Genomic DNA, 21,860 nt, shown 5'->3' on the forward strand with positions numbered 1-21,860 from the left:
TCAATAGTGTTAGTTCATGAAGGAATCTGCTACAATGTGTGGATATATATGTGTGTTCGAACATATATATTCATTTGAAATATTAAATATTCATTTGAAATATTTAATGCTTAAGCATTCTTCTAGTGAATATAAAATGTAAATCCATGTTTATAATTCAAAGAAATAAAAGAAGTTAGAATGTGTTTTTACATTATTTACATTTAATGGAAATATTAGTTTTTGCTCATTGATTTTTGTGGTAATGCTACTGAGTATTGTAATTAATTACTACAAGGTTGAAACCACTATTTTTTCAAAAAAACAACATAACGTTATTTCTCCAGATGATGTATTTGTGCAGAGTTGTGTTTAGTGTTACCTCATTCTTGTCCCAATTGTATCTCTTTCTCACTCTCTCTCACTTTCCCATTCTTTTTCATGGTATCTCCAAGGCTTTCATACTTAATTCTCTCTTTGTGTAAGTACTGTAAAGTTGCATTCATATCATTGTATGAATGGGTTTTAGATCAGTTATTCCTTGCCTGTAATATCTACCATAAATTTGCAGTACTGTAGATATTGAATCTAATGGATAAATTCTTTTTAAAAAAACTAACCTCTAAAATGTATATTTATTTAGTAAATGGACAGTTTGTGACTATTCCCATTTATAATGTGTTTTCTTTGTTTCATAAAATGGAGTAGTGTGAATAAATGTAGAATAAATATAGCCAATCTCTTCAGACCAAGAACACAAAGTATACAGAAGCATATTACAGTAACAGGAAGACAAATCTGTTTGTCCTGAAAGTCTTCATTCTTTGTCTTCTGAAGCTTTCGGAGGAAGGCTGAAAACCCCACCTCATGTTGCACTGGTGGCTACACATGCAGATATTGTGAATCTTCCACGTTCTGCTGGAGGAGAGTTCCAATATGAGAAAGATACATCACTTTTGAAAGAAATTAGGAATAGGTAAGAGAGAAAACATAATATCAATTACAGGAATATATTCTATATTTTGAAATTAGCATATTTTAACTCTTTCATATACATGAACTAACTGAATTAATTTAACTTTTTTAAAGAAAAATGAAGTGCTCCTATGCACAGGAAAAGAATAAGTCCATATTAATTATACTATTTTATACTTCAAGAAGCAATAGTTTCTCTTATAGGACTGTGTTGCCACCATCTTGAAGACTTCTCCACCTTCCATGCCTTGACAGAATGGACTAAAAGCTTCTAGTGTCTGTAAAAGTTTTTAATACATTCTAGTTTTTTTTATTCCAGTGCAAATTTATTTTAGATTTAGTAGTTTAAGCAAGCTAGAAGCATGAGTTCCTAGACAGTCTGGATTAACCATTGATACAATAAATAGATTTCTGACTTCAGAAATAAAAAAATGAACTATGTTTAAAATTAGAAGAAACATCCAGTCTCCCTTTATTTTTGGAGAAACTGGATAAGGGACCAGTATAGCTCCTCTTTGAGGGAGATGGTCAGTTAAGAAGTATGAAATATAAATAAAAATAAATGTAGTGAAGAAAATAAATAGTTAAAACAGAAACAAGTGATTGAATTTAACGGAACTTGCTTTCAAATACCCACAGAGTCAAACAACAAGTGGATTGCTTCATTTGTGATCTCAAGAAAAATTTTAAATCTGCCAAATTTATTTAGTTAGAAAAAGGTAAAATTGGACTTTGGGATTAAAATGATAAATCATTTTATTTTTAGGTTTGGGAATGACCTTCACATTTTGGACAGATTATTTATTCTAGATGCTGGAGCATCAGGTTCAAAAGATATGAAGATTCTCCGAAACCATCTTCAAGAGTTGCGCAGTCAGATTATCTCTGTAAGTTGTATGTACACCCACTGTGTAATCACTGAGCAGGTCCTTACCTATTTTGAATTCAACTACAGTTATGCCACTCCTGATATGGGAGAATGTTAAAAATAATAGTTAGATTGGAGTCACATTTATATGAATTAGAACAGAAATGTACTCTTTTGCTTATTAAGTTTTTATCATAATACATTGTTTTTTTAAAACATGTCTCAACAAAGTTGAACTTTTTTTGGTGGGAGAATTCCTGCCCATTTTTTAGAAGACAACAAGACTGTCCTCCAACCTAGCAACCTATTAAAACTGCAACTCCTTGAATTTTCATATAGCTGCCTAAGAATTCTGGGAACTGAAGGGCTGTTGTATTGGAGGTCATCAGGTTAAGGAAAGCTAGTTCAGTGTTTTTTAAATTTATCAATGAATATATTATTGATTTTATTCTATTTGTAACTTACATAACTTCAGTCAATAGAGATTAAGCCACACTTTAAGTTTGGCTTATCTTGTTTTAAGTGTTGTGGTCAATATATGTTGCCCAATCTTTTAGGCTGGTTGACTTGTGGCAATAATGTTATTAGTCTTTTTTTATTGAAAAGTTTTATCATACATTTTATCTTTAACAATCCCCCCTACCCCTCCCCTATCCCTCCCTCCCCCCCCTCCCCTCCCCCCCGACTTCCCAGAGCTAAGTACAAGGTATAAAAAACCAAAAAAAACAATCATAAACATCCATATGCTAACAACCATAAACTCTAAAATCTATCTCTCTCTAGCTCATATAGGATAACTACAAACACTATTAATATAAGATATATAAAAAAAAGAGGAAAAAAAGGAGAAAAGAAAGGAAGACTTATTCAAATGCTACATGAAACTTCTTAGTCCCATTTTTGTTCTGGATATACTCAATCCATTTTCTCCACTCCATAACATAACGTTCTTGCGAGTGATCTTTCAAATAAGCCGAGATCTTTGCCATCTCTGCCAGGTCAGAAACCTTTAAAGTCCATTCTTCTATAGTCGGCAGTTCCTCCTTCTTCCAATATTGACCTACTAAGAGTCTTGCTGCCGTAATTAAATTCAACATCAGCTTAGTGTCCACAACCGTAGCATCTGTAATTATTCCCAACAAAAAAAGTTGCGGACAAAACTTTATCCTTTGCTTAAAAATCTTCTGCATATTCCACCAAATTTTTATCCAAAAAGCCTTAACCTTTTTACAAGTCCACCATATATGAAAATATGTTGCATCTTCTTCACCACACCTCCAGCATTTAGGCTGATAGTTCGGATACATACTTGCAAGCTTTTTAGGATCTAAATGCCATCTGTAAAACATTTTATAAAAGTTCTCTCTTAAATTTTGAGCTTGTGTGAATTTTACGTTCCTCACCCAAATCCTTTCCCACGTGTCCATTGTAATAACTTCTTGGATGTTTTGGGCCCATTTAATCATACAATCTTTAACAAGTTCTGTTTCTGAGTCAATTTCTATCAAAGCAAGATATATCCGTTTAATATGTGCTGGACCCTGATTTCTGATTTGCTTTATCAGATTTTCATCAGTCATTGTAAAACCATTTTTCTGATCTTCTTTCCACCTGGCCCGTAGCTGAGTATATTGAAACCAAGTTTGAACAATCTTCTCATCTCGCAAGAGGCTATATGGTTTCAAACACCAGACATTTCTTTCCAAGCTTAAAATCTCTTTGTACGTAGTCACATCATGTTTAAAACCAACATTTATATTTTCTATTGCGTGTTTTGGGATTGCCCACAATGGTATCTTACAATCTAGCTTATGTCTGTACTTCTTCCAAACTCTCAACAATGCCTGTCTAATGTTATTAGTCTTATTAGCAGGAAACAGAGTATATGTTGTAGCTAATAATACTGCCCACTATATATGTTAAAACTATTGGTTTTCTGTGCTAAATTATTTAACACATGCAACTTTATGTTCAGTAACTACACAAATGCCTGCCCATTTTATGAAAGAATATCTTATTTATCCACTTAATAAAACCTTTGATTGCTATAGCAAGTGAAAAAGGCAATTTAGGAGTTATTTTTATGAAATAAGAAAAATAGTCCAAGCAATAGAGATAAGAGGAAAGATGAAACTCAACTTCAGGTGGGATGTTTGCATGGATTTGAGAAATAAAATCTTTTTCATGAAACAAGTTCAAATTTCATCTAACCACTGAATAAAAAATATATTTGCACAAAGGGGCCATATGTTAGTAATTTCAGTGTAATCTGTAATTTCACTTACAGGAAATTAGGCTATCCACAGGATATAGTCAACTTATGACAGCTCATTATTTGTGTAAATTATTCAAATTGCTAATAAAGAATTAGGGAGGCTGAGATGGCCATTTCGAACTTATTTTCTCATCAGTCAGTCATACCCTTTATCTGAGATTCGAACCTGGGCTGATTATATATTAGGCAGTTGTTTTAACTCCCTGAGCCACAGCTTCTTTCTCTCTTTATTAGCAGGAAGCAAGGGAGATATGTGTTAAGTATTTGTCAAGGCTTTTTTTGAATACACCTTGCTAATTAACTCTTTCTTTCCTGTTTTTGCCTAACCCAAGGCTATCCACAGGATATAGTCAACTTATGACAGCTCATTATTTGTGTAACTTATTCAAATTGCTAATAAAGAATTAGGGAGGCTGAATAATTTACACAAATAATGAGCTGTCATAAGTTGACTATATCCTGTGGATAGCCTTGGGTTAGGCAAAAACAGGAAAGAAAGAGTTAATTAGCAAGGTGTATTCAAAAAAAGCCTTGACAAATACTTAACACATATCTCCCTTGCTTCCTGCTAATAAAGAGAGAAAGAAGCTGTGGCTCAGGGAGTTAAAACAACTGCCTAATATATAATCAGCCCAGGTTCGAATCTCAGATAAAGGGTATGACTGACTGATGAGAACAAAATAAGTTCGAAATGGCCATCTCAGCCTCCCTAATTCATTATTAGTGGGAGACTGATATGGCCATTTCAAACTCATTTGTTCTCATCAGTCAGCCATACCCTTCTGAGATTCAAACCTGGGCCGATTGCACATAAGCAGTTGTTTTAACCTCTAGGTCACAGGCTCTTTCTCACTTTGCTAGCTGAGAGGCAAGGGAGATATGTGTTAAGTATTTGTTAAGTATTTTAGAATACCTTGCTAGGCCCAAATACGGGCCAAACCTTATTGCCTGTATCAGCCTAACCTAAGGCCATCCACAAGCTGTAGTCACAACTGTGACAACTCATTATTTGTGTAAATTTTTTGGTTAGCAATCCAAAAAAAATTTTGGATTGTGACTACACAGCTTGTGGATGGCCTTAGGTTAGGCTGATACAGGCAATAAGGTTTGGCCCATATTTGGGCCTAGCAAGGTATTCTAAAATACTTAACAAATACTTAACACACACACACACACATATATATATATAATTGATTACTTTATTAAAATATCTTAGACAAAATCTAAGCAAAAATAAAGAGTTTGCATTCTAGAAACCAAGTTAATATCTACTATGATTTTTTATAGACATGTCCACCTATGACTCACTTATGTGAAAAAATAATTTCCACTCTACCATCATGGAGGAAAATGAATGGGCCCAATCAGCTCATGTCCCTTCAACAGTTTATATATGATGTGCAAGATCAACTTAATCCATTAGCAAGTGAAGATGAGATTCGGCATATAGCCCTCCAGCTACACAGTATAGGCGAAGTAAGTAATATATTAATTACATGGATAATTCTATAAGTGTTAATTATATAAATGTTTATGCAGTGGAATTTGCCTATCACACTGCTTGCAAATTGTTGCCCCTACTAAGTTTTCCTTATTCTAAGTTCTGCATGCACACAAAGCACACAGTAGAGCAGGGGTGTCAAACTCAATTTCATTGAGGGCCGCATCAGCATTGCGTTGCCCTCAGGGGGCCGGGTGGGCATGGCCAGGGTGGGCGTGGCCTACTGGGTGGGTGTGGCTCGAGTGCATATGGCCTACTGGGTGGGCGTGGCCAGCTCTACATCGTTCACATCAAGGGTGCCTATGGGGGCCCGGGCAGGAGTGGGACAGATCTGAGGGTCTCTGGCAGAAGGAGGGTCTCTGGGCTAGGGCCAAGGCAGTGGGGGCTGTTCCCTCACTGTGTCCAGGATGGCTTCGGGGGCCGCATGAAACCACTTCGCGGGCCGGATCCGGCCCCCGGGCCTTGTGTTTGACATGTCTGCAGTAGAGAAACCAAGCAGGACCTACTTCCTGCTGCAGCACAAAGAGAAACTGCCTTTATGCCAACTGGTGTTTTTAAAAGATAGAAACAGCTTAACTTGCTTCTTCTTGTTGTAAAGTTCAATCTAATATTGAAGACTATGACTGAATTTGGAACTAGAGAAATTCATATTGCATTGAATAGGGTCATTGCATGTGAAAAGATTTATGGCAGCCTAGTGGTTAAGAAAAATAGATTTACAGGTAGTCCCCACTTAATGACCACAATTGAGCATAGAATTTTGGTCATAAGTCATTAAGCAGGTCACTAATGACTTGTCTCAGTTTTATAATCATTTTTACAATTGGCATAAACATGGTTGTTAACTAGGATATTAAAGTTAGGGGGTTTTTTCTCTTACATGCTAGAAATTACATGAGGAATGTACTGTATTTTCGGACCATAAGACGCACCCTGACCATAAGACGCACCCAGTTTTTAGAGCAGGAAAACAAGAAAAAAAAATATTCTGAATCAAATAGTACCATGTATACTAAAACAGGGCTTTTCAACCTTTTCATCTGTTGTACCACATTTAGGACAAGGGAATGTCTGAGTACCACCAGTCGCCCAGCAAGGTGTCAAAAACTTGACCCCCCAAAAAAGGAAAAAAAAATGATAGTACAGGTAGTCCTCGACTTACAACAATTCACTTAGTGACTGTTCAAAGTTATGACGGCACTGAAAAAAGTGACTTATGACCATTTTTCACACTTATGACCGTTGCAGCATCCCCAGGGTCATGTGATTTACATTCGGATGCTTGGCAATCGATTCTTATTTATGATGGTCACATTGTTCCAGGGTCATGTGATCGCCTTTTGCAACCTTCTGACAAGCAAAGTTAGTGGGGAAACCAGATTCACTTAACAATCATGTTACTAATTTAATTTCTCTCTCTCCTTCTCTTTCTCTCCCCCTCCCTCTTTCTTTTTCTCTCCTCTCTCTCCCTCTTTCTCTCTCCCTTTCTCTCCCTCTCCCTCTTTCTCTCCCTCTTTTTCTCTTTCCCTCTATTTCTCCCTCTTTCTCTCCATTTCCCTTTCTTTCTCCTTTTCTCTCTCCCTCCCTATTTCTTTCTCCTTCTCTCTCTCCCTCTTTCTCTCCCTCTCTCTTTCTCTCCCTCCCTCTCCCATTGTCCCTTCTTTCCTTCCTTCCTTCTTTCTTTCCTTCCTTCCTTCCTTCCTTCCTTCCTTCCTCCCTCTTTGTCCTTCCCTCTCCGCGTTAGAGCAGTACCCATGGAGGCAGCCCTGCAGCCCGCCTTTCTCTTGCAGAAAGCAAGCTGAAACGGAGCGAGGGAGATTGCCAGGAACGTGAATTGGCCAATCTCACGCTCCTGCAATCTCCCTCGCTTGGTTTCAGCTTCCCTTGCTACAAGAGAAAGCAGGCTGAAACGGAGTGAGGGAGATTGCAGGAGCGCAAGATCGGCCGATTCGCGTTCCTGGCAATCTCCCTCGCTCCGTTTCAGCCTGCTTTCTCTTGTAGCAAGGGAAGCTGAAACCGAGCAAGGGAGATTGCAGGAGTGCAAGATCGGCATTTCTCGGCACGTGCCGATTCGTGCTCCTGGCAATCTCCCTTGCTTTCCACTTGCAGAGGTTGGGGCTGGCCATACGGATCACCTTCTGACCATAAGACGCGCCCTTGTTTCCCCCCTTTTTTTGGGAAAAAGTGCGTCTTATGGTCCGAAAAATACGGTATTTGTCACCAATAAATACATAAAGTCTTGAATAAATTGGGAAGAAAACATGGTGTAGAACAAAACAATCTTTTTCTAGTTTTTTTCTACGTTCAGTCTTATAAACTGAGTCCTACTTAGGGTTAGGTTAGCATTAGGGTGAATAGGATTATACGTATTTGTACACAAATGGCTACCTATCATAGGTATCTGAACACAAGCCTAGCTTTTTACAGTCAAAGCTCTGGTTGAGAAACCCTGAGGACTCTCATGTAGATCTTGTCCTTTCTCGTGTATATGTGATTATGTGAATGTGACTTTTATCTTTCTAAACAGATCAACATCATGCAGAGTGAGACAGTCCAAGATGTTGTTCTGCTGGATCCTCGCTGGCTATGTTCAAATGTCCTTGGAAGACTTTTGTCTATAGAGAATCCTAAAGCCCTCCACCACTACAGAGGTCGATATACAATAGAAGATATCCAGCGCCTTATACCAGACAGTGATGTAGAAGAACTTATACAAGTCTTGGATGCCATGGACATCTGTGCCAGAGATATCAGCAGTGGAACAATGATTGATATTCCAGCCTTGATTAAAACTGATAGCCTCCATAGGTCTTGGGCTGATGAAGAAGATGAAGTTATGATTTATGGTGGTGTTAGAATTGTTCCTGTGGAACATCTAACCCCACTTCCTTGTGGAATTTTTCATAAAGTTCAAGTGAATCTGTGTAGATGGATTCATCAACAAAGCACAGAGGGAGATGCAGATATACGTTTGTGGGTCAATGGATCAAAGATTATGAACCGTGGAGCTGAACTTCTTGTACTACTTGTCAACAATGGTCAGGGTATCGAGGTTCAAGTTAGAGGCTTGGAAATGGAGAAGATTAAATGCTGCTTATTCCTGGATTCTGTATGCAGTACCATTGATAATTTGATAGCCACCACATTGCCAGGGCTGTTGACAATCAAACATTATCTCAGTCCTCAGCAGCTGAGGGAACATCATGAGCCAGTCATGATTTACCAGCCAAGAGATTTTTTCCGCGCACAAAGTCAAAAAGAGACCTCCTTGACTAATACCATGGGTGGTTACAAAGAAAGTTTTAGCAGCATATTGTGCTTTGGGTGTCTTGATGTTTACTCACAAGGAAGTTTAGGAATGGATATCCATGTATCAGATTTGAATCTACTTACAAGGAGGAAATTGAGCCGACTTTTGGATCCACCTGATCCTATGGGCAAGGATTGGTGCCTTCTTGCAATGAACTTGGGCCTCCCTGATCTGGTCGCAAAGCATAATATAAATAACGGGAGTTCCAATGACTATGTCTCAAGTCCATCCTATTCCCTTCTCCAGGAATGGGGAAATGCCCCTGAAAGTACTGTGGGTATTCTGATGTCTAAGCTGAGGGAACTGGGCCGCAGAGATGCAGCTGACTTTTTATTGAAAGCATCTTCTGTTTTCAGAGTCAGTTTCGATGCAAATGGTCAGGAAGCCTATGCTTCAAGCTGTAATAGTGGGACATCTTATAATTCAATTAGTTCAGTCGTCTCTCGATAAAAGTAATAATGTGGAACTTTTTCTAATTTCAGCTAATGTGAAAGGGTTCAGGATGGCAATCTTTTTGGTATTTATAAGTTCTGTATATTACTGTAATGAGTTGTCTCTGTTCCTTCACATTGCTTTTTAAGTGACTAAAACCCTGAAACATTGCTTTTTAAGTGACACATTGCTCTTACTTTGGTTATAAAAGGCTAGTATAATTTCAGCTATTTTGCAATCTGCTTTTTAATGATTATTGTACTTTTTTGAATTCTATTGGTTTAACTGTTTAATTCTTCAATAGCTGGTCATTTTAACACACCATCCTTCCTTGTACTGAAGACTGCACAATAATTAAGCTACATTTCTTACACACTCTCTTTTTCCCCTTGTTTATTTTAAAAACATAGCCAAACAATGCTAATTGGTTTGAATTTGAATACCATGCTTAGAAATGAAAAAGTGAGTGCCTTTTGCGGAAGACTCATGTGGTTAAAATCAAGTTGTTCCTGTGGAAGCTGTAAGACAATGCTACCTCTATTTCATGTCTGCATGCTGGTTGTTGCAAGTGGTTGTTGCCTTTGTGTGTCATAAAGCATAAGATACTTGGTAACATGAAATCTGTTCCACTGAAGAGCTCTCATGTAGACTATCATGAGGGTAGAAATATGTAAGACATTATAAATGTTTATTTCCGTTGAAGTGGAATGAAAACTTTTGAACTCCATGAACTTGCACCTTCCATTATTTCTACATATCTCAGGTAAAGATTTTACACAAGTGTAAAGTTCACCAAGGCACATATACAAGTGTTAGCTAACTATAACTTACTCTGTATTTAACACTGATCATTTGTGCAAAGCAAATGGTTTTCCACTTTCAGATACTAGTGTGCTTATTTCTTATACTTGAACGTTTAATTTCATTTTGTTTTTATTAAAGAAAGCAAGAGCTTAAAATTACTATGAGGGAAAATGACTTTCTTCTTTTCTGAAAAGCATGTAATTTTAAAGGTACACTATATATTATGTGTATATACATATATAATATATGTATATATTAATACTGTTTTTCCTTAATCTTTGTTGTAGTACAATTTTAAAAGTTTTTTTACAAATAAATTGTTGCCTGTTGCAACTTTTTCATCATTCTTCATTTCCTATTTGCATTCATATCATTAATTACATTAATTATTTGGTTTATGGACATGCAAAACAGTTAGCTCTTGATTTTAACTTTCTAGCCAACATCAGCTACAAAGTTTCATTCCAAGAAACCATTTCATGTATCACAATTTTCTATGACAGGACTGGACAGAATTAAGTATAAAATTTTACCCAAAGCATAGCATGTATTTTAATGCATAAATATGCAATCAGCAATCTTGTAATATGTCAACTAGATGGGAAATAGTATTTAGTAATAATAGTATTAAGGCTATTTTTATGATCATGATTTGGATATTCACAGAATGACGTGGGAAAGTACAAAAATAAAAGTGTCCAAATATGTTTTTGAAGGTTTTGCTTTGCTAACTAATCACTTTTAGAATGTGTGAAAAGGAAATGACTTCTTGGGGAAATAGAATTTTTGGCGAAGGTCTGTGTTAATTTCCTTTCTGATATGATGATTCTACAGTTTGAAGCAGTGAATGATGTAGATTGCTAATGTTATAGCATAATTCTGTACAAATGATGCTAAAAACTAAAAAGTGTGTGTGACTGAATCTTGGTCATAAGACTGTGATTAATTTCAACAAAAGTTATATGCTGTATTTTAACTTGTAAAAATGGTTGCTCTGTAACTTCCCTTTTTAAACTATGTCTGTTGGTAAGATTACTTAGGATGGAATCTCCAGGTTTCAACTTCCAATTTATTTTCAGTGCATTTCATTGTTTTACAAGAGTATTTTGATTTGCATTCATTTGCATCTTACACATCCATGATTGAAGCCTGTGGAATGTTTACACAATGGCGTTGAAGGCAGCCCTAGCACGTGCATCCAGACAACTGAGAACAACCTTCACAGCCATGATGGAAGTCACACAGATGCTTTAATACTTTTAATGCACTTCTTTTAAATGCTTTGCCTAGCTCTAATATGTCATACTACTTTATCAGAATTGGTAAGGGACAAAATCTGTCTTGAACTCATGGTTTTAAAGTAGAAGTAGCAACTAAAATGTTATTTATAAAATACAGTATTTTTAGATAATGATTCTTCTCCATAGGATAATTTCAGCAGGGACTCAAATCTCCATCTGATGACCTTAAGAGAGGTTGAATCAACCAGCTGTGTTGGTTAGAATTAGACCCTAATTCCCCACATCTGTGGGGAAGCAATAGTTTGAAAAATGTTGATATGAACTTCTTCTGGCAGAGAGGTCTGAAAGGCTATGTGGGATTGGTTGTAGCTCAATACCAATTCAAAACATTATATCTTGACAAATTAAAAAGAGTTTCCTGGTTCAAAAGAACTTGCTACAAGTCTGATGGTGTCCTCCTAGTATCTGTTATTTTTAATGCAAATGAATTATATTAATAGGTTCAGATTTGCAAGTTAACTTTCTTTAGAATGTCTATGGAGATTCTGTCATCCAGGTCATGGTTGTTCCAAAGATGCTTTTTCAGGAGGCAACTGGACTTTCTTGTTTTTGTTTGAAGACATTTCGCTTCTCATCCAAGAAGCTGCTTCAGCTCTGACTGGATGGTGGGGAATGGATGGATTTATATTCCTTGCAGACAGCTGGTCATTTGCATTCTTTAAAAGAGTTGTTGAAGCAGTTTGGAGGTTTCCCTGTGTCCTCAGGGTCACCTGAGTAGTGCAAATCTGTGTGGAGCTTCTTGGCTCCAGGATGTCTTCTGCCCTGTGTCCCTTCACTGTTGAAGACAGGCACAGGCTGTTGGGGATGAGTCTGTGTGGTCTGTATCTCCAACTGAAGCGCCAATGGTTCCTGTAGTCTGCAATGTTTTCTGGAAATCCATGCATTTCTTTAGAATGCCCTCTCAGGAAACAAGAGCATGACTGAAAATGAAATTTCAGATTTAGTTTTCCCAACTGACTTTGAGAAATGCCCCAAAAGGAAAATGAGTACAGGGAGCTGATTTTGTTGATATAGCAGTTTGTTTGTACTGTTCAGAGTTTTCATGGTGTAATGTGCAATGTTTTTGCACACTGTGACATTTTAGCAACCTAATCACATGGAAGAGAAGTATGACCAGGGGATAGGACACAAGAGTCCAAAGCACCCATTTGTAGATTTTTTTTTTTAATTCAGAAAATTTGAAGACCTGATTCACTATTGTAAATTAATATAATTCATACTGAATGTGCTTCATAAGAAAATCTTTGTTATAAGTGTCTATCCCTCTAAATCTACCTTGCTTATTTGGAGCTTAATAATGTTTTCACCTTTTTAACTGCTGGATGAGAATGAGAGGTTGAGATTGTAATGCAAAATCCTATTCTGGGCTCCTTGAAGGAAAGATATGATACAGTGTAAAAGACTTCATTAGATTTCAACCCTACTACAGTTGTATGCACAAATTGTATATTTCTATGAATCCTCAAGTGAATGGAAGCTAACACAGTTTCTACATGGTACAGAGTTAAGTATCCCATTGTGCTGCAGATTTGAATGTATATTATCTATCTGCAGTTGTTTATACATTTTGCATATAAACTGCATAGGAAAGGATTTGAACATCCTTTCAGTACTTCATAATACCTACTTGGCAGAAAGAACTGCTTGCAAAATGTTTCCTGTGGCAAGTTATGGTTGTTGTTTTGGGAAATGTTTTTCTTCTTGCATAATAATTCTACCTCAGAATTATTCTTAGGTCTCCTTGAATATACCATATGTTTGAGATTTTGTTCTCATTTTCAATTGTGTTCAGGGTGGGAGGTTGAAATTTTAAAAGCTTAGAGTTCAGGGGGACATGGTGTCTGGGACATATTTTCAAACCAATCATAATGTATTTATAGAGGGGAAAAAGGCTTTTGAAATGACCTTCACAGACTTAAATATTACTGAAAATCCTGGGGTAGATCACAGACACACTATATACACAGAGAGTCGTAAGAACAGATCTGCTCTGGAAGAGTCCTGAAAAAAGGGAAAAAAATCAAAAGCTGGAATAGAAAGATTAAGCAGCATCCATTTCCCATGAACTATTACTTCCTCCAGAGAACGTGTTAGAAAATATTGACTTAATTTTTCCATCTGCCGTATTCTGAATTCTGTAAGCAACTACATACACATAGGAAATATGAACTCAAATCTGAAACGTGTTTAAATGTATCATGCGAAGGTTGCGTCAACTTCTCTTGACGGGAATTTGAGGGTGAAGGTTCATTCTCTGAGCTAGTGGGTTGGTTTCCAAACGTTTCATTACCAGGCTAGGTAATATCTTCAGTGGAGTTTAGGAGATGTCTGTGTCAGTGCTCTTCTGTTGATAAGGGCTTCAGGTGTGGGTGCGTCAAGTGAGGGTCTGGTGATGGGTCAGGTGTGAGTCATCAGTGAGAGGCTTGTGATGGGGAGGTTACATCAGATCAGGGTCATTGGAAGGTGAACTGGTGGGGGAGGGGCCTTGCTTGGGTTGGTTGAGGGTCGGTGCTGTCTCTGGCTGTGCGGTTGATTTGGATTCAGAGGGGTTTGTAAGCTGGTTATAGGTCAATGTAGATGGAATTGCTTGTGGAATGCCAGACTTTGATGAACTCCAAGCATGGCCAGTGGTAGTGTGGCCAATTATTTTTGTGTTGCTCCAATTGAACTGATGCTGTTTGGTGTCAGTGACCCATGACCTGACCCATCACTAGATCCTCACTTGACACACCCACACCCGAAGCCTTTATAAACAGAAGAGCACTGACATAGACATCCCGTAAACTCTGCTAAAGATGTTACTTTGCCTGGTAACAAAATGTTCGGAAAACAACCCACAAGCTCGGAGAATGAACCTTCGCCCTCATCCTACACCTGAGCTACAGATATTCGCTATCATTGCAAACTTAGGGATTTATTGAAACATGAGATCTCACCAGTGATACCACAACCTTTGCACACAATTGAGCAAAATTAAATAATAACAGTTGGTCATCTCAGTATAATATCCTGCTATCCACCTTCCATAATCTTGTGTCAGCAAATAGTGACTTCTGCCAGTAAATTGGTATTCTCATTTAATAATCCCATATTCTCCTTTAAAAACCTCTGCCACAAGACTCCTCAAAAGTGTGTTCCTAGGAAAATTTGTTGAGCAATTGAATTCTGACATATGACGATTTGCTGTCAGTGTATTGATTTCCTTATTTCCTCATGTTGTGTCATTTAATTTGCATCCTATGTGAATTATTGTGCCCTTGCACTCTGCTGAATCACTGAAGAGAGTATGTTGCAACATAAAGACTAAATACGGTCAATCTGAGCCTTGCTTTTGTCGAAGATTCTATATAATCTTATCTGCATAGCCAACTCCAAATTTCTGGCTATTTAAATGCCATCTAAGTATTTAATGGAATCCAAGAGAATTTAAATTTTGACTTCAAAAATGTTTACAATCCAAGTGCAATACTACCATCTAATCCCATTTTTTAACACTGCTAAGTGATAACAAATGTTAAAGCATTTCTCAATTCAGGGAGATAGGATACAATCTGTATTTGTTGAAATTTCAAACTTAAGCCTGCTAAATATTTTCCCAGGTTCTAAAAGCCTCCCAGCTTCAATACAGTAAAGCTGCTAAACCGATCCAGTCCATCAAAATTCCTTCAGAGACAAAATTTAGAATATAAATACATTAACAAATTCATGCCCATTATATTAAAGGCCATCATAAAATTAAAGCAAATTAGTAGGGAGAAGTCAGAAAGAAAAACAAGGAAGAAATTCTATGCAGTCTGAGCAGAAAAGGGTAAGACCTATACTCAAATACTTATTCACTTTTAATAAATATTATCATCAGAATATACAGACAGAATCTTTTGACATATGAGAAATAATACTTTGCCACTTTTAGCTGATCCAGCAATGTGAAAATAAAAGACTTTGGAGACAAAGATTGGAATAGTTTTAAATACAGATAGCCCTCGACTTATTCATTTAGTGACCATTCAAAGTTACAACAGCATTGAAAAAAGTGACATGACCCATTTTTCACATTTATGACTATTGCAACTTCTCCATGCTCATGTGATCAAAATTCAGACACCTGGCAACTGATTCATATTTATGACGGTTGCGGTGTCCTAGGGTTACGTGATCATCTTTTGTAACCTGACAAGCAAAGTCAATGGGGAAACCAGATTCACTTAACAACCAGGTTACTAACTTAACTTCAATGATTCAATTAACAATTGTGGCAGGAAAGATGGTGAAATGGGGCAAAACTCACTTAACAAATGTTTCATTTAGTAACATAATTTTTGGGCTCAATTGTGGTCGTAAGTCGAGGACTACCTGTATGAGCTACAATTTAGCATGTTCAATGTGTTTCCTAACTCTTACCCCCAGCAAGCTGTCTGAATGGCTTAGTTTACGATGCCCATCAACACCTGGTCACGCTGACTGTAGGCTAATTATTCTAAGGGAGGGCTATCCCACACCCTCTACCATTAACATTGCCAATTGTTCAATGTTATGTGTAATGCACAAAGAAGTATCCGGATTCTTACAGGCAAGAAAAAACACATATTGTTAAATAGCGGGTTCTTTGGTGCAGGAATGAAGGCGCGAAGCTGAGTACAGGATAACTCATTGTTTATTTCGTGTTGGAACTGTACTGGGGAAATGCCTGCAACAAGCTGCAATGTACAGTCTAGCCCCTAGGTGGCAGCCAATAGGCTTGAATCAACCATTGCCGCCTGGAGATAGCCAATTGCAGCACAGGAGACTTAAAGTCTGGGTTGCTGGAGAGTCGTTAGCTGCTCCAGCAACCCACGTGGTGTTTCACAAGAGCCCAGTACATAACACATATATTTTCTGCTCTTTGCAAAATCTGTAAATGCAAATCTGTTCTTGGCACTAGTGGCTTTTGTAAAGCAGGAATTGCTTCCCGTGGAGTCTTTTCCCTCTATTTTTTTTTACAATAAGTTTCTCCTCCCTCTCCCCTCCCTCAAAAATAGAGGGACCCGGTCCGAAGCGCTAATTAGAAACATCATTTGAGCAATAAACTTAAACAGTTTCAAGCAAATAATGCCTGCAGAAAAGAGAGGGAGCGAGCCAGGAAGCTGGTCCTCACCTGCAGCGGCCGGGCCCCGGTGGCTTTTAAAAGCCCGGGGCCTCTCTGGGAACGGAATTTTTAAGGGAGGGCTGTGAGAGGGAAAATGGAGGATTTTCACCTGGAGGTTGCTGGGGATCTGGCAGCTTTCCAAACGCGGCGCCATTGTCCGTTCGGGAGGAGGTGTGTGCGCAGATAGGAAGATAGACCATCTCAACATTCTTGGAGATAGTAAGTGGGGGGTTTGTTTGTCCATTGTGAAAAGTCCCAACAGAGGTTTGTGGTCAGTGTAGACCATGAAATCCGTACCATATAAATAGTCATGGAATTTTTTTATTCCAGCAATGATGGCTAGGGCCTCTTTGTCAATCTGAGCATAGTTGCGCTCAGCAGAAGACAATGTCCTTGAGTAAAACACTATTGGAACCTGTTTCCCATTTTTTTCTATGTGACTTAAAACTGCCCCCACGCCATAGGGAGATGCATCACATGCAAGACATACAGGTTTAGACTCTTTGTAGTGAGTTACAGTGGACTTTTCTGACAATAGTGCTTTTAATTCCTGGAAACTTTTTTCATGTAAGTTAGTCCATTTCCATGGAGCTTTCTTATCCAGCAGTCTGTGGAGGGGCTCTGCTATTGCAGCCTTATGAGGTAGAAATGTGTGATAGAAGTTTAGGAGGCCCAAGAATGCTTGTAGCTCTCCTTTGGATTTGGGCCTAGGAACCATTTTAATGGCCTTCACTTTAGAATCAGCAGGGTGAATGCTATTAGCATCAATTCAGAAACCCAGGAATTCTGTTGAAGAAACCCCAATACTACACTTGTTCTTTTTTAATTTGAGGCCTGCTTCGCGAAGCCTCTGCAACAGAGCCTTGAGCCTACTGGCCAACACAGGGATTCCCCTGCAATAAGAACACCATCAAAATAAGGGCAGACGCCCTGAATACCCTTGAGTGTACGCTCCATGATTCCCTGAAAAATACCCGGTGCAACACTGACTCCAAACTGTAAGCATTTAACTTTGAAAGCCCCCCTGTGAGTCACAATCATCTGAGCCGCGGCTGTGGCCTCATCAACCAGCAATTGCTGATAGGCCTGTGCTAAATCAAGTTTAGCAAAAATAGTACCCCCTTGCAAGGAGGCTAAAATATGGTTGACCACTGGGACCGGATAAGCGTGTTGCTTGAGGGCTTTATTTAGTGTGCATTTATAGTCAGCGCAAATGCGAACTTCCCCATTGGCTTTAAGTGGGGTGACTATAGGAGTTTCCCACTCCCCACCATCAACAGGCTGTAACACGCCCTGCTCTACAAGCTTATCAATTTCAGAATCAATTTTATGTTTTAGGGCAAAGGGGACCCTACGAGGTTTAACCCTGATTGGAACTACGTTGGGATCAAGCTTAAATGAGATAGGTGGGCCTGTGTATGTTCCAAGGGTTGAATCAAAAACATCCGCATATTCCTTGCACACTGACATGAGGTCTGCAGTTTGTGTCCGGTTTATGCCAATAATCTGAATACCTAAGGCATCAAACCAATTGAGTCCAATGAGACTCATTCTCTGGCCCCCTACTACTATTACATCCAGGTGCCCCCAAAACCCTTTAAACCTAACCAACAAGGTGGCTTCTCCCTTAACTTTAACATGCGTGTTTTGAAAATCCGTTAGGATTATATCTGAGGGTCTTAGTTTGGCCCAATTGTTACTGGGCCTACACACAAAGTTAAACGTGTCTTGAGAAATGATTGAGACTGCAGAGCCAGAGTCCAATTCCATCTTACATGCAACTCCTTGTAGCTCTACCATGAGCTTAAGTTTGGGTTTGAGGGGGCATTGAGCCCTGGTGCAGCATACACTTCTATGGCTTCTGAAGAATCCCACACTAACTGGACCCCGATCCCCAGTACCTCTCCTAGTCGCTTCTTCCAATGGGTGTTTGGGTGGCCGGTCTCTTTGTCGGGCTCTGCAAACCACCGTGATGTGGCCTGTCCTTCCGCAAGCTCTACACGTGGCTGAACGAAATCTGCAGTTGGTGCAAAAATGGTTGCCGCCACACCCCTTACATCTTGGTAAGAGAACTGCCTTGTAATTGTCCTCTTGCAGCTGGCCATTGCGGTGTGGCACGTTGGGTTGCTTTTGGAGTCAGTTGATTTCAGGTTCTTCTTCCTTGAACAGTTCTTCGGTGTGTTTGGCGTCCTCACAGTGGACCGTTTCTTCTAACTTTGTCGAATTGGTGGGATGTACAGTTTGAACGGCGCCCCCGGCAGCTTCATCAGTCATCACCTCATCTTGCGCTTCGGAAAAGGTTAAATTTGACCTAGCGAATAGTCTCTGCTGAAGCGTTCTGTCCCGTAGGCCGCAGACGAGCCAGTCTCGTAGTCACTCCTCTAAATTTGAAAACTTGCATAGGCATGCGGCCTGCCTTAGGCCCACTATGAACTCCGATGCTGACTCCCTGGGAAGCTGCACTCTTTGGTCAAACTTGAACCGCCAAGCCATCTCAGACATCTTGAGCTGGAAGTGCCCAGTTAGCCTCTTTTTGAGATCTGCGTAAGAGACTGCTTCGATTGGTGTTGGCGCGAAAAGGTTCTCGGCTAAATCAAAGGTAGCAGGGCCACACACACAGAGTAGCGTTGCAGCCTTCAGTCCTTCTGCAATCTGATTGGCTCTGAGGTAGTTTTCTACTTGCGATAGATATGATGGCCATTCCTCCGGGTGTTTCACGTCGAATTCTCGCAATTTGCCAACCTTCGGTATTCTTTCTATCTGGTTCCTGTGTTCTTCCAGATCCTGCTTCAGACTCAGGGAGTTCCCTGAGCACGAGGTCACTATCATAGATGCTAGCCGACCTTCAGAGAGGGGGGGAATGCCTCTTCCCTCCAGCGTGTGCTGCCTTTCCCTCGAAGACTTCAGCTCTTTAATCAGTGAAGAAGGATCCCACCTTCATTGCCACTGTTAAATAGTGGGTTCTTTGGTGCAGGAATGAAGGCGCGAAGCTGAGTACAGGATAACTCATTGTTTATTTCATGCTGGAACTGTACTGGGGAAATGTCTGCAAGTAGCCGCAATATATAGTCTAGCCCCTAGGTGGCAGCCAATAGGTTTTGAATCAAACATTGCCGCCTGGAGATAGCCAATTGCTCCACAGGAGACTTAAAGTCTGGGTTGCTGGAGAGCCGTTAGCTGCTCCAGCAACCCACGTGGTGTTTCACAAGAGCCCAGTACATAACACATATATTTTCTGCTCTTTGCAAAATCTGCAAATGCAAATCTGATTGATGTATGCGCTCATTCGTCAAGACTTCTTTGTGTTTTCTTCTTTTATTTGTTTATTTGTATCTTGCCTTCATTACTTTTACAAAAACTCAAAACCCACCTTCCTCCTATTTCCCCCACAAACAACAACTTTGTGAGGTGGGTTGTGCTGAGAGAGTGTGACTGGCCCAAAGTCATCCAGCTGGATTTCATGATGAAAGTGGAACTTGAACTCACTGCCTCCCACTTTCTTTCCTGGTGCCTTGATCACTAGACCAAATTGGATCTTGTATGAGTAAGTACATAAAAGTATTTAATGTGCCTTGATTTTATTTAATAATAGTTGGAATATGCAATTTGGAAATTGAGCTCCTCAAATCAAGAGTTAAACTTTTTCTCTTACATTATGCTCCTCCTATATAGCTTTTGCTGTTCCTTACGGAAGAGAAAATCAATTTTCTTTCACAATATTGTGTTTACCCTTAACACACTTTATTTAAAGTGAAAAGTTATGTTACAGGTATAGACATTTAGCAGATCTAAGCTAACCATGACCATTGTTAATGACAAACAAGTTTAATATCTATGGCATCATACATTGGTATATGATCTCCACAACCATTTTTAACAGGATAGAAGCAAACATTTTAAAAGGAACATTTCAGAAGAAAACAGGCTAGTGGGAGCCAAGCTAAGAACACACCATGTCTTAGTATCTTACATGTATAGATATTGCAGCATGGGTTGATTTTTAGATTCTAGATCCCATCACATTAGCCAAAGATCCAGCTTCAAGATGCCATTAGACCATGATGCCTTTGGGCCAGTTGTTGTCTTTACGATCCAACGTTACAGTCGTGATGAAACAATCTGGGTAAACAAACTTGGATTTTCAAAGAAAAGGCAAGATGTAAACACCTACATGGATACATCTTCCACCATGGGACATGAACAGGTTAGTTAAAAACAATCACGTCTTCTAGCTACTCCTTTTTTCCAAATATGTAACTCTACCACATCTGTATCTTAAATCTCCTTTCTCCCTAAAGGCCATTTGTAATATTATTAGATAATGCATATGTATGGTACAGGCTTTTCATCAACATAACTGCAACAACAACCTTACTAACCAGTTTGGAGCTGATAACCTATTAATAGGAATGAATTAACCCTCAATCCATTATTATCTAGGTGTGGTGCTAAATTAGAAACAATCTGCTGCTCCTATTAAATGCCTTTGACGCAAGTCCTAAGGAAGCACTTCCTCTACTTAACCTTCCAAAGTATATAACTAGATTGAAATTATTTGAAAGGTTTCCTGACAAGCTGGACCTTGGGAGGATTTCATTCTATCTAGGGCCTCTCCTTCCCCCTAAAACCTCATTTTTATACATATGATTGAAAAAACAGCAGCTTTTAGTAACTTGGATCTCCTGTGATTAAATAACTTATAATTATTTCCCTTCCAGTCTTCCCTGTTTCATTTTTTTTGAGATCAAGGTTTGTGCTTCCACCCAGAATCACAAAATACAGAAGCATTAAATATTCAGCTTCAGACCAAAGGTACTGCCAATATTTCGTAGCATGCTTGCTGTCACCCCTTCCCCTCAATACCTCCCCTAAAATGCATATTTTCCTGAGCATGTCGGCAATTAGAAGACACCCAATTTGGAATAAGATGGTTGGCAATATAATTGTTTTAAATAAATAAATTATGAGACCCCCAGGAAAAGAAAAGGCTTTTTTTCAGTAGATGCCAACAGCTGATGATTTTGGGATCCATTCAGTTGTGTCCAAAACCAAATGCACTTTTTCCTCCTTCAGATTTGAATATTGGATATCTCTAGTCAAATGTATGAGATGGAACAGACTTTATAGATAACCTTGTCCAATCCTCTACTCAAGAATCCATTAAACCATCCCTGGCAGGTAAACCTTCAATTCCCATTGGACACTAAAAAAATCAAACAAGTCTCATTCTGACTTAATTAAATGTGGTTTCCACTTTCTATGCTGGTCTTCTTCAGAAAGTGTAGATCGG

At 38.8% G+C, this 21,860-nt stretch overlaps 2 protein-coding genes and 1 long non-coding RNA gene across 5 annotated transcripts in view; 2 read left to right on the forward strand and 1 right to left on the reverse strand.

The window, feature by feature from the left end:
• The window catches only part of DAPK1 (death associated protein kinase 1), a 77,939-nt gene extending 67,466 nt beyond the window's left edge, over nucleotides 1-10,473 (forward strand). For all 3 annotated transcript variants that reach the window (XM_083351983.1, XM_083351982.1, XM_083351984.1), the window contains 4 exons: nucleotides 817-955; nucleotides 1,721-1,841; nucleotides 5,385-5,573; nucleotides 8,126-10,473. In XM_083351983.1, coding sequence (XP_083208109.1) covers nucleotides 817-955; nucleotides 1,721-1,841; nucleotides 5,385-5,573; nucleotides 8,126-9,358 — 1,682 coding nt within the window. In that variant the 3' untranslated portion in view covers nucleotides 9,359-10,473. The remainder of the gene's footprint in view (nucleotides 1-816; nucleotides 956-1,720; nucleotides 1,842-5,384; nucleotides 5,574-8,125) is intronic.
• LOC310633973 overlaps nucleotides 301-21,860 on the reverse strand; it is a 44,300-nt gene continuing 22,740 nt past the window's right edge. The window contains exon 3 of the long non-coding RNA XR_014491129.1: nucleotides 301-932. This is a non-coding gene — a long non-coding RNA (uncharacterized lncRNA). The remainder of the gene's footprint in view (nucleotides 933-21,860) is intronic.
• CTSL (cathepsin L) overlaps nucleotides 6,468-21,860 on the forward strand; it is a 52,081-nt gene continuing 36,688 nt past the window's right edge. The window contains exon 1 of the mRNA XM_083351997.1: nucleotides 6,468-6,472. The gene's annotated coding sequence lies outside the window, so the exon portion shown is untranslated. The remainder of the gene's footprint in view (nucleotides 6,473-21,860) is intronic.

This window comes from Vipera ursinii (assembly GCF_947247035.1).
Source record: "Vipera ursinii genome assembly, chromosome: 2".
Classification (NCBI taxonomy): Eukaryota; Metazoa; Chordata; class Lepidosauria; order Squamata; family Viperidae; genus Vipera; species Vipera ursinii.